Raw genomic sequence first — 12,574 nt, forward strand, 5'->3', positions numbered from 1 at the left:
CATGACTGATTTCCTTCCCCATCCTTCCCTCATCCAGTGGGACTGATGAGATCACTGTTTAGTCTCCTCCTCCAAATCAACCAACCGACCAAACTATATCGTATAGTGGAAACTAGAGCTGTTGTACTAATACTGACACACTCAGTGAAAATATGTATTTCTATAAAGTGTGTATCAGTATCAGAAACAGTATGAAATTATAGGCAAACTGGAAGCTTGGTAAACCAATTACAGATATTCAACAATAAAAGTAAATAACTATTCACAACTTATTACTTTTATTACATAGCATGAAAAAGTTTGGTAACTTACATTAAACAATTTTTTGGTCACACTCGGCCATTTCTGTACCATACAATTCGTACTTGACTGTATCTGGTGAGGTTAAGCCTCATATTCCACAATATCTGTAAAAGAGATGAGCTTTCGCTAGATTTCAGCTTTTATTATCCTGTCATCAGTTGCTATTTCCATGACACTCCTGCAATCATGCTCCCACTCTTGTACTTTTCTGCACTACCCTTTACAGTTGTTTGCAGTAGCAGAATGAAAGGCAGTATCTGTAAGTTTATGAATGTTTGCTGTAAGCATGTTGCTGAAGACAGTATGCTTCTGTGTATAATATTTAATATTTACTCATGCGAGTTCAGTAGTGTTCAGGCCACAACCGTATGGTGGCAGGCAAAGCACAGTGTGGTCTACACACTTACTTAATAGGTTACATGTCTCTTCATTAGCTTTGCCTGTATTGAAGCATGCAGCTCAGCATTTGTCATGCTGTCTTTGCATTCTACTGTCCTTTTTTGCAGCCATTCAATAATTGACACATTTAGGTAATGTAGTGATGGTATTTTGTCCACCTGCCTACATTGGTAGGACACATGATCCATGACAGAATTGGGTGGAAGATTTGGCTACACTATCTCCAAAAACCATTTTCTCTAAATCCGGTGAACAAATTTGCCTATGATAGTCTCCTTGTGTCAATTTCATCTAGAACTGTAGCTGTGATTGCCTTACTAACCCGTTTCTCCATCCTACATTTGCATCTGTCATTCTTCTGGAGGCACTTCCATACAGCACAATGGCCACGAAATCTTTTGATTTCGGCCAATGTTTGCCACATGTTGGGTTGCTGTATGACTCATCAAGGTAAAAAATGATGTGGTGAGCTACCCTATTACTCTTCCTGTTCACAACAAAACGTGCCTGCCAGAGGACAGTATCACCATGTTCTGGTAACAGATTTCTTTTGTTAACTATGGATCGCCATACGAATCCCATCAAGTTAGTATATTTTTTAAAGATGAACTGCCCCATTTCCACTGTATCCTTTTCAAGCAACACTGGAAGTGGTTTTGATAAGCAGGGTGCTATTTTTTTGTGATGGAATTCCTTATTATTAATTAACTGAGGTCATCAACTTCTTTAATATTACTGCATCTTTTCCTAAGTGAAACAAAATAAAAATAAAGTAATTCAGATGTAACAGCTGCCTAGTTGGAAGCATTGTCAAATATGAACAACTATGTACAGGATTACCCGATTATAAGAAAAGGTTTTTTCCCAAATTCCTGCTGAAGGAAAGGGGGGGGGGGGGGGGTGTCAGCTGGTTCTACATAGCCAGTGAGAGAGTGGTGAGCAGGCGATATGTTTGGGAGCACGAGACATGATAACTCTCTCATGCTAGTACAGAAGTGAAATACAATATGTATTGAAAAAAACTGCAGTGTTCTCAGGTTCAGTCATAACGACAACCTTAGAAATAACAACATAGTCAGAAGGAACAGCCAGATAGTTGTGACAAAGAAGATACAAATTTCATAACTGTGCTACTACTATGATAGTAATGACATTGATTAAAAATAGTGATACCATAGACTACAGGGTTAGTAAGCAAGAAAGGCAGAAAAGATAATGGTTTGAAAATCAGTGTAAACCATTTCTTTCTGTTTATTTTATTTCTCATGGTGTTATCAGAGTGTAGACAATCAATAAATGGCATAAGTTTTGAATAGGTATAACAACTTTTTGGTAGATACTTTGCCAGTAAAACAGTTTGTAATTTTAATTAGTCAGAATATTAAAAAAAAAAAAAAAATAAAAAAAAATACCTTTCTCAAGGAACCTCTTAATTGGGGAGTAGTTGTCTTATACCTAGATAAATACAGTCTTTATGTGCACAAATTACAGCTAAAACTGAGCTTTTCTTGTTGGGAGCTCCAGGTGATTGACCAGGATGAGAGCTGGCAAATTTCCTAACCCTGTCTAGGCTCCGTAAACTTTCGCCACAGCTTATTTATGGGCCAGAGTGATAGTGTGTACAAGTTTCTAATGCTCCTTTTCAACCTCTCAGAACCCCAGCACGTTGTGCATTGTTTTATAAGCGCCACCTCTTATTACAAATCACGCATTTCAAAATAAAATAAGAGAAGAAAGTAAGAAGCAATTAACAACAAAAAGCAAACTAAACAGCGTGTAAATACTTGAGGCATTTGGTTACAGCTGGCAGTGCTGTAAATGCAGTGGTGCAGTCCTGATCTCTATCAGTATTGTAAGCAACCATAGATCAAAACATCCCCATCTAAAATTGCCATGTTATAGTGCCTGCATAATAATGATGACGAGAGGCATGCATCAAACCTGTGCAGCCTGCCCACAAACATAGCTGTGACTGCCGGTGAGCTTCAACTCATGCTGTCCGTTCAACTAGTGGAGTTGCATGAGGCCTTTTGGGCCAAGCGGTATGCCACCAGATCCTGAGTCTGCCCAGGTGCCATTGCGGCTCAGTTGCTCAACATGTCACTTGCCCACCAGGTATCACACTGTTGTGCGTGCCAAACAAAATTACATTAAAATAAGTGATGGCTGTAACATCAGGAACAAGGTGGTTACTTAAAACTCCACCATTGCTTGTTAAATCAATGTATTGTTATGTGCATGTGAAAACATTCTGTACCTTATGATGCAGTAAAAATAATTAATTTTATTAAAAGGTGCCCACTAGTTATCGAATTTTTGTAAAAATGTATGAGGAAATGGCAAGTATTTAAAAGTTTTTACTGATACACAACGAAGATGATTATATCATGACAGAACTGTTCTCGTTATATGAAGTTTATCTTTTTCTCATTAGGTACATCTTTCCTAAGGCAAAGTCTGGCTTCAGACTGTGGCTTGATTGACAGACATGTTGCTAAAAAGCAACAGTTTAAATTTATTACTTATGGATCAAACACAAACCTGTGTAATGTTCGAGCCCATATGGAATTGCTTGTTAAAACCTTACAGTTTGGGAAATCTGTTTAAATTCCAATCAAATTGAGTACTTTATATCCTTCACAACGTTGGTGCAGAAATTCATCTTACATTGGACGAAAATGTCAAGAACATAATTAAGGAACATTTAAAGGGATTTGGAAAAGCTGTCAAAGACCATTTCCCTGCTCTGTCTAGTACTAAGAATTGGATTTGCAATCACTTTGAAGAGACAATAATGTTGAAATCCACATGAATTGTAAATTAAAAGGAGCAGCTACTTGGAACTTCCAATGACTTAAGTTACAAAAAAGAAATCTCTGTCACAGAGAAGTTTCTGGTTAATATTAAAGGCAATGTTTCCAGTGCTGTCAAATAAAGCGGTAACTACAGTAATTTATTATTTGTCTCATCCACATATTTATGTGAAAAGGATTTTCCTTCTTACACTTACATAAAAAATAAATACAGAAACAAACTTCTCAGTGAAAGTAATTTGAGATATTCCATAATGAAAACTTGTAGGTTAACAGAAAAATGTAAAATACTTTAATATGGCATACTAGATTAATCCATTATGCAAAAGTATTCAAAGATCTTTTAGTGTGATACAACCGAAATGTAAAGCAATATAAAAGCATTGAGGCTAGTAAATCATTTGCTAGGAATTCTATTACTTCCATGTTACTGCAAGTACATTTTTGTTTTATAAGGTGGGGATTTGCACATACTTTATTGCGGAAGGTGGTAAAAGGATGAAAAAGTTTAGGAACCTCTGCTCTTCGATATGTGCAAAAATTTCTACATTACATCATTCCCACATGATACAGCAACTAAATTATCTGTTACGTATAAATATATTTATTAAAATTAAAAGAAAAATACAAACTTCAGAAAAGAAAGACGTGTGAACTTTCTTGCTTCAAGTAAATAAAGAAACATTATTAATCTTTTAAGACCATAATGATATTCTGGATAATTTATTCTTGAAACAAGCACTTAAGACATTAGAGATTAGTCTATATGTTGGATTGGCAACTGCTGAGGTCACAAGACAGGTCTTTCTGTAATTCAAAATTATCATATGCAGTAAAAGTGAAGATATCTGTTGGAAGTAATCATCACATATATGTTACACCTCATGGAAAATGTTGTTTTATTACAATGTGGGTTTACAAGGTTTGGATAGTTTGCACTGAAGATGGTCACTTAGTGACCGAAATTGATCTATAAAGTAAATAGTTTCAATCTTTACAATCGATGGTGCGATTTATCCAAAATATATTGACAGTAACATGCTCGTGGCGCACACAGTTCCTAATGGAATTAGACATCGATAGAATATTTACTACGCACATCTACATAACATTGCATTTACCTAGAAGTACACACATCTGGAATGTGCTGCGGCATAAACCTCCTCTCTCATTGCATAAGAGATTTGGAGCGCTTGCTTTCAGTAGTGCTATTTCCCACAAATGTTTGAAAATACTGAGGCACGCCATCTTCTTTAAATACAATATGTTTAACCAAAATAAAAATTTTATTTGTTTGTAAATGTGTCGTTTTACATATATGAGATTGCTTACCTCACTGTCAGCTGCATTCTCAGCACAGTGCTCCTGAACCTAGAACACCAATGACACAAGCAGCTATAGCATCGGACCACTGCCAACTTCCACAGCCTTGGTAGCCTCTTGAATTACTCGGAGAAACTGAATTAATTTGTCAGCTACATGAAAATCTCAGTTACCAAACAACTGTATTTTTCCTGAGTCACACAATATTCAGCAATTTTTTCATGCTGCGCAAACACAGATTTTAGCCTGACACACAAAGTATTCCAACAAAGTCTCAACATGTTGCTTACACTAAACTATAACAGTGAGTCTTTCACATGGGCAGTCCTTTTTAAATAAATTATGGCATTTTTTATTAATTTCAATGATGTGTAAACATCAGGACAATCTTACTGCAACCATTTATCCTCAAGAGTTTGGTGTAGGTTCTGTAAATTTGTGGCGGTTTTTTCTGTACCAAATGGGACCTCTGTAACAAAAAAGACTTTATTTTTTGCACTGCAGCTCTCTCGAGATTGAATGCATAGTACGAGTCAAATAATGCATTTTAGTGTACACATTTCTCCATGTGTGAGCTGTACATGGGCAAGCACCATCCTTAATGTCCTGCAACACTTGTGAGAAGTTGTTGATGGATGAGGAAGCACGCCTCTTTCAATTTCATTGGGGGCACTGCGTTCCTGTTTCTGGCAGTGTCTGTGCAAGATCGAGAGCGCCATCTCCTACAACTTTCCGAATGTCCTCTGATCTCTTGCCCACATTGTTATACACTTTGCCAGGACAATAGGTTTTTCTGATGCTGGAAGTTGCCATTGTTGTTGTTATGACTATCAGAAGAAGCTTTGCCGATATTAGTGTTGCAACAGGGTACTGGAAAGCTAATGACTTACACTCCGCAAAACCTACAGCCTTATTTTGATTATCTACAACCTGTATAAAATTTTTCCATCCCATGCTGTCTCCTTTTTTCTTCAGACGAGTGTTGGTTCCCTTCTTCAGTTTAAGGGAAACTTACTTTTTCTCTTCTTCACATTTTTAATCCTTGGATGTTGTAAGGATGTTTGCTGTATGATATGTATTTCTGAAATAATTAAATAATAATAGTAATAATAATAAAGTACGATAACTCAAAAGGGGCTCGTGACAATGTCTTGCACTGAACTGTTTGCATAAGACTGCATTAGCTGGTTACAAACAAACGGACTTTAGGGATGGGTGACAGCTATTTCGGACAGGTTCTGGAACATTTGCAATTCTCACCTTGCATTAGTGGAGACACGACCTTGAGGCCGTCAGCTGCCATTCGCAGAACATCCAATACGGGATCATTAGCTGGGTGTATATGTGTGGATTTCTGCAGCAATGGGCCAGACCACATACATAAAGTCCATGGTTTTTCCTGCAGTTCTCATGTGACAGCAAGCTCTATTTTCTTCCAATATAGGAAAGGAGTGATCCACTGACCACATCGAGAAATTTACAAAATTGTGCTGCAAATGACCTTGATTATGGAAAATGACCTATGAACATTACATAAGGAAGAGTATAAAAAGCAAGGTGTACAACAAGACTGCTGAAATATTTGTAGATGATATTCCTGCTGTGGACAAAAGTGTAATAGAAACTTAGTTACAAAATTCAAGATCAAATTTCATGAAAGAGCTCAGAAAGGCAGAGGCTTTAGAAAGAAGCTGAAAAGGAAACAATAAATTGAATGAACCAATAAAAAATTTCTTATATTATGTTCATTATTGCATTATGCATTACTTTGTTACATCCATTATTTTACAATAAGAACTATTTTTCGTTATGAAGGATCAAGAACACTGTTCCTAGCAAATCAATCAATCAATCAAGCCTCAAAGGAGTGCCTGTTCCTAGCATATCAAGCCTTCATGACCCTCAGAGGAGTGCCGATAATTCAGAAAGCAAATCTGCTCATGTGTAGCCAGTCATTCCCGCCTTCCCTGCACTGTCTGTTTCCCAGTTGCACCAAGTCCTGTTGACAACCAGGCACAGCTGGATACCTGAATGACCCATGGGCCTTAACAGCACATGATGACCCACGCACTCTGTTCCCGATATAGATGAGCTCGACTACCAGCTGTGCAGGCAACAGAATGGATCAGTCGGCCATAGGCGGGCTTGGGCGGGTAAATGTGGCATGATGCACAGCTCTGATGGTGATACATTAGTTGTCTGCTATAGTTATTTCATTATTTGTTCTTGAAAGTTAATGAAAAAAAATACTACTGTCTTCTAGTGGAACAAAAGCATACAAATATTTGAGATTAAGGGTCCAGATTTGAATTAGGACATGCTTACAAAAAGAACTTTAAAAACTTTCGTCAGGCAAGAAGAATGCTGTTAATGGAATGGAAATACAATAGCAAAAGTAGTGCTTATTTTGATTAATGACATTTATTTCCATTGCGTAAATGTTGTGATCGCTCGTTTTCTTGACATGATTGATTAACGTTGTGCCTCTGGGCATTCTGCTGAGTTTTTGTTTTCATTTTATGTATTTTGATGATCTGAAGAAGATAGTTGGGTCAATCATCAAAATATTATGCATAAAATGGAAACAAGAACTCTGCAGAACACCGGAAGTACACCATTAGTTGTGCAAGTATTATTTGAAACTGCGTTGTTGCATCAGGCATTAAAAATTCAGGTACCTGACAGATATTCAGGATGGCAAAGTAACATTATAAACAAATTAAAAGTGGGTTATGACTCACCTTCAGATGAATCTAAGGGTGTACACACAAAGGAAGAAGCCTATCCCCGTACTGCCATGCCGACATGAGTTTGAAGAATATCCTTGTCTTTTGTAATGCAGCAGCACACAGTGGAAACAGGGTGATAGAACTGATAGCATGGAACAGGTGCTAGCCAGACTTAAATAAACACTACGTACCAGCTTCAGTGCACACGCTGGCTATCACACTATGCTGGGGAACAGATGTGTGTGCATGCCAGATGCCCTGCAATCTTTCTCAGGTGATATTAAAGAAACTGTTTGGTAAAAAATTTTATTCTTTAGCATTTGATAGTCTCATATAGCAGCTAAATGTTGAACTGCCTATCTTTTCATTAATGCCCATAATTATTGTAAAAGTGTAAAATTAAGAATCCAGTGCACAAAAATTGAACATTTCACAATGAGAATAAAACTCTGTACAAGTTTACATTTGGTCATACGTTGCTGCATTCTAATGAGTGAATTTGTCATACTGATTTTTTAAAACTTTGGAGCAGTTCTATATCTGTGTCCAGTCTCAAGAAATTGTATTGTACATAATGCACCCATTCTTGCCTGTGCATGCCACAGTGCTGTGCAATATCTATCATATTCCTTAAACAGTTCAAAATATAAAAATGAGTTTTTGGCAAATGATGGCACACAAAAAGAGGGTAATATTTTGCCATATGTGAAACTTCATCTACCACAATATAAAAGTAACTGAAGTGGTCTTTTTTTCCCAATGGAGTAATGAAATTGTTTAAATCAATAAGTGATGAAAAGGTAATCTGTGCATAACTGCAACAACATAATTGAAGAAGTAACACATTTATTTTTATGCAGACAATGAACTTTTTCATGAGTATTTAACATGTCTTGTCCTCAGTTGCTTGATTAATAATAAACTATTTTCCAAGACTCTTCTGTCGCAGATGCAAATGCATCAGCATGTTAGTTAGGAGAAGTATTGCAAACTCCATTGAGTCTTGGCACAAGCAGCAAAATTTCACACGTCATTACACAAAATTTGCCACTGATGGTGCTTCACTATGTTCTCAATTTCTCATGATAATTGGTATTTCATATGACATTGAAAATAATTGTAAGTAACATTAGTTTCTCTCTTTCGAAGTTAAAATTAATCAAATTTTTAATCATCCATTTTATTGTCATTATATTTAATCACAGATAGTTGTCATGTGGAAAACATTACATTTTTGTCATGGAAACAAAAACAATGACTTACAAAAATTTATAAGATGCTTGTTGACTGGCATCATCAGATATTATTAGAAATAAATAGTTTCATCTGGCATCAGCCATTTCCAGATCATGATGAGAAGCAGCGGTGTGCTTAAACGTAGCATTGAAAAATTACGCTGCTTCTCATTGTTATCTGAAGATGACTGCTGTTGGCTGAAACAGATTATTTCTACAAAATATATTATGGTTATACCAATAAATAAAATTTTTAAATGCAGTTATGCTGGGTGGGTTTATATTATCCCAAGGTCACAAAATTGTATGGTAAATTGTAATATTAGATATCAGTTTGTCCAAAAATCATTGAATTATTTAGAGTATTCTAGTGTTAAAGTCTTATTCTTAGCATTTCATACCATGTAGTTCAGGTTTTGCCACTATAGTAGGTTTGAGGATTTTTAAAATGCTTGACAGTCAACTGAAGCAATGCTATATCAGTTAGTCAGTAGTGGTGATGCTGCTAGTATAATATTATTTACTCGCGTTCTTTTAATCTCAAAGAAAGCCCATGGTTCCCACACACTTACCTTTTTGTTTGTATTAATTTACAGTGCTTGCATAATATTAATTTGATAAATATTGGATGTATTTTAGTCTGTTCCTAAGAGTGTGATCATATGTTACTGTGAATTACTGATAATCATTTTGTTCTAATTCTTACCAGGGTCGCAACAACCTGTTCCATACAATACTGCTCTTCTTGCACCAGCTGAAGACAAGAGAACATGGAATGCTAGGACGTGTCAACTTGGGCCCCTCAGGAATTAATATTCTCTGGGTTATAGATAGTTAGCAGTATTAGAATGACAGAAAAGAAAAATAATTGTCAATAAGGTGATATGACTGTCAGACCTTTATTTGGTCAGAATACTTGGACTGTATTCATTTCTGAGAAATGTACCTTGATATTGCCAGTTCATAAAATAAAAAATGGAAAAGGAGAAAAAGGAAGTTGTGGAGTCTGAAACAAAACAAGACCATGGGAATGAAACCTGTAATTGAATATATTTCTGATATCTGTAGGCGTTATTTATGCTGATCTGTGCAATGTAATATTCAATTGTAAAACAGTTACATGAAACACTAAAACTAAAGAAATGAGAAATTAAACCATGCTATTTCCAAAGAGTAGAGTATTAATAAACACGAATACTGTACACATTATTACATCATCTATGTAAAACAAATTGCTCATTTGAAATCAAAATATATTTTGATTTTTTTACAATGTACCGTAATTTTGTACTTCAGAATTATAGCAATGCTGTTACACCACAGAAAGCATAAGTGAAACATGAAACATGGCCCAATCAGACATAAAATTTACCTGTTTACATGCTTGCTTTTTGTAATGTAGTGCTTAAACTGTTTCTTCATTTTGGAAATTTATGTATTATGGAAACCACTTGAAAATCTTAAAAGTTTATAATTGATGAGAGATAGCTGTACCTCCAGGATACAGAAGAACGAAATGTTGAGTACTTAAAAAGGATTCAGAGTTCAATTGCAGCTCACCCTGCTGAGAATATAGTAAGTTTTACAAATATAGTGCTTCAGTAAAAAGCGCACTTGCTCTTTATTCTGTTACACATAAGGATTCAACTGAATTGGTCTTCATTGCATATTTCACATCAATTTAATTAAAGATTCTACAGAAATTTTAAGTCAAAGTAGCAACAGTAGGTTTTGAATGAGAACCATTTGATTGTAGTTTAACATTTGAAGGCATCATGAGCTGATTATGTGGTGTACTCAGTTGTTTGTTTATATCAGTGCTATATGAGACAGGAAAAGCAATGAAATCCATGTGGCTTTTGGTGATACGCTAACTGCTTGCTAATCTGGCCATTCCTTGCACATGTGGCTGCCAGATTATTGAGTGTGTGTCAAATTTAGTGTAAACTGATAGGGATTATGCTTTATTAAAACTAAAGCTACATTTATTTTCATAGAAAACTTAGTCTTTGAAAGTTTGTATATATTGTAGTATCACTCTGTATGGATTATTATTATTTGTTAATGATTTCACACAATGGCTTTACAAGCATTACATAGGTACTTTGATTATTGCATAATGTACTCTAAGAACATTTCTGCAGCTCCAGCAGTGATAGATATTCTTTTCATCACTTTCCCCACACAGTTTTGTTAATCTCTTTGCCTGTTAAAGTTTTGTCCTAAATACTTGCTCATCCAACATCATACTCGGCAGCAGTGGCTTTCTGTTAAATATATTCACTGTTTCTGCTTGAGGTCTAGCATAATTTTTTCTTTTAGAAATCACGATCACTCACTTCAGTCTGGAGATCTTAGAGCAGACTGAGAAGTGAAGACGCGTTGAGAGATTAGACTAAGTGCATATAGACCTCAAACTCCCCTGGCTACCGTTTTAAGGTTTGAAACCTACTTAAAAATCACATGATGGAGAGCAAGGAGCCAAGCTTCTGTCATTACTTACTAACCAGGTGTTGCCAACAGTTACAGAGCTTGTCTCATTGATTTTAACTATTGAACTATTTGTTGCATTAGTATAGTGAAACTAATTTCTCTGAAATTTGCAATACCAATGATTGTTATTACAATTGGCTGGGTGAAATGGTAACAAATAGTTTGAAACATTGTATTAGCAGTTCTTTTTACAGATGACAGAATATTAGTTTGTCAGGGAGCATTTAGTTTTTCCTGATGACTTTTCAGTAATAGGAGAGAAATGTCTTATTAGATTTTATAAGAAATGACATCCACATATCTCCATAATGTCCGGTTCTTAAGTGTGTATGTTATACGAATTTTGCTTAATCTAGTACAGATAATGAGCATAATATATAAAGGAAACTCTTGTATTGGTTCAGATATTAAGATTCTCATCTCAAAATCTTTATCATTCATAGATTTTTAAATCTTAAAAGCAATGTACATCTTAATTTTTCAACTTGTGGAATATTCCAACAAGGAGTTAGGAATGTTTGCTGTACAGCATTATGGAGTGGTTTGGCTTAAAATTCTACATTTTCAAAACAGGGGTCCAAATGTTCCTTCGTACTTCATCAGTTGTAAAATTGACCAGTTTTGGGATTATTTAAAAGCAGTTATAAAGTTGAACTGAAAACATAAAAAGGTACACCTCATAACTAATATTTCATGAACTATTGCACATATTTCTATGAGATAAGTATATGACGACCATTATCATTCAATTACATTTAGACACAAATACTCTCAAATAGGCCATCAGCATGTGCTTGGTAACTGTGCGACATTTTAGCTTCAGATTGTAAATTCACTGACAAACTTCAAAAATGTGTTCGCAATTTTTAGTATGTTAAAAACAACTATGGAATGAAATATTACTCTCTTTCCCATATCTTTCAGTACAAACAAATGCTGCACAAGATTTCTCTATCATAATAAAGAAACCTGTGTAAAGATAAATTGAGCAGCATTCTGGAACTCACCTGCAAATGGATGTTGCCACTGTTCAGATGTTGTTTTCAATATGAGATCATGTGTGATCTATATCACCTATAGTTTGAGATTACCGTATTTACTCGAATCTAAGCCGCACTCGAATCTAAGCCACACCTGAAAAATGAGACTCGAAATAAAGGAAAAAAAAAAAAAAATTTCCCGAATCTAAGACGCACCTGAAATTTGAGACTCCAAATTCAATGGGAGAGAAAAGTTTTAGGCCGCACCTCCAAATCAAAACAAAGTTGGGCCATTGTAG

The 12,574-nt window shown here is 35.5% G+C and overlaps 1 protein-coding gene across 1 annotated transcript in view; it reads left to right on the forward strand.

The window, feature by feature from the left end:
* Positions 1-10,029, forward strand: part of LOC124615530 (transmembrane protein 209) — a 153,738-nt gene extending 143,709 nt beyond the window's left edge. Inside the window, exon 11 of the mRNA XM_047143492.1 lies at positions 9,512-10,029. Coding sequence (XP_046999448.1) covers positions 9,512-9,640 — 129 coding nt within the window. The 3' untranslated portion in view covers positions 9,641-10,029. The remainder of the gene's footprint in view (positions 1-9,511) is intronic.
* Positions 10,030-12,574: the final 2,545 nt, after the last annotated feature.

The sequence above is a fragment of the Schistocerca americana genome, chromosome 5 (genome assembly GCF_021461395.2).
Source record: "Schistocerca americana isolate TAMUIC-IGC-003095 chromosome 5, iqSchAmer2.1, whole genome shotgun sequence".
NCBI lineage: Eukaryota > Metazoa > Arthropoda > Insecta > Orthoptera > Acrididae > Schistocerca > Schistocerca americana.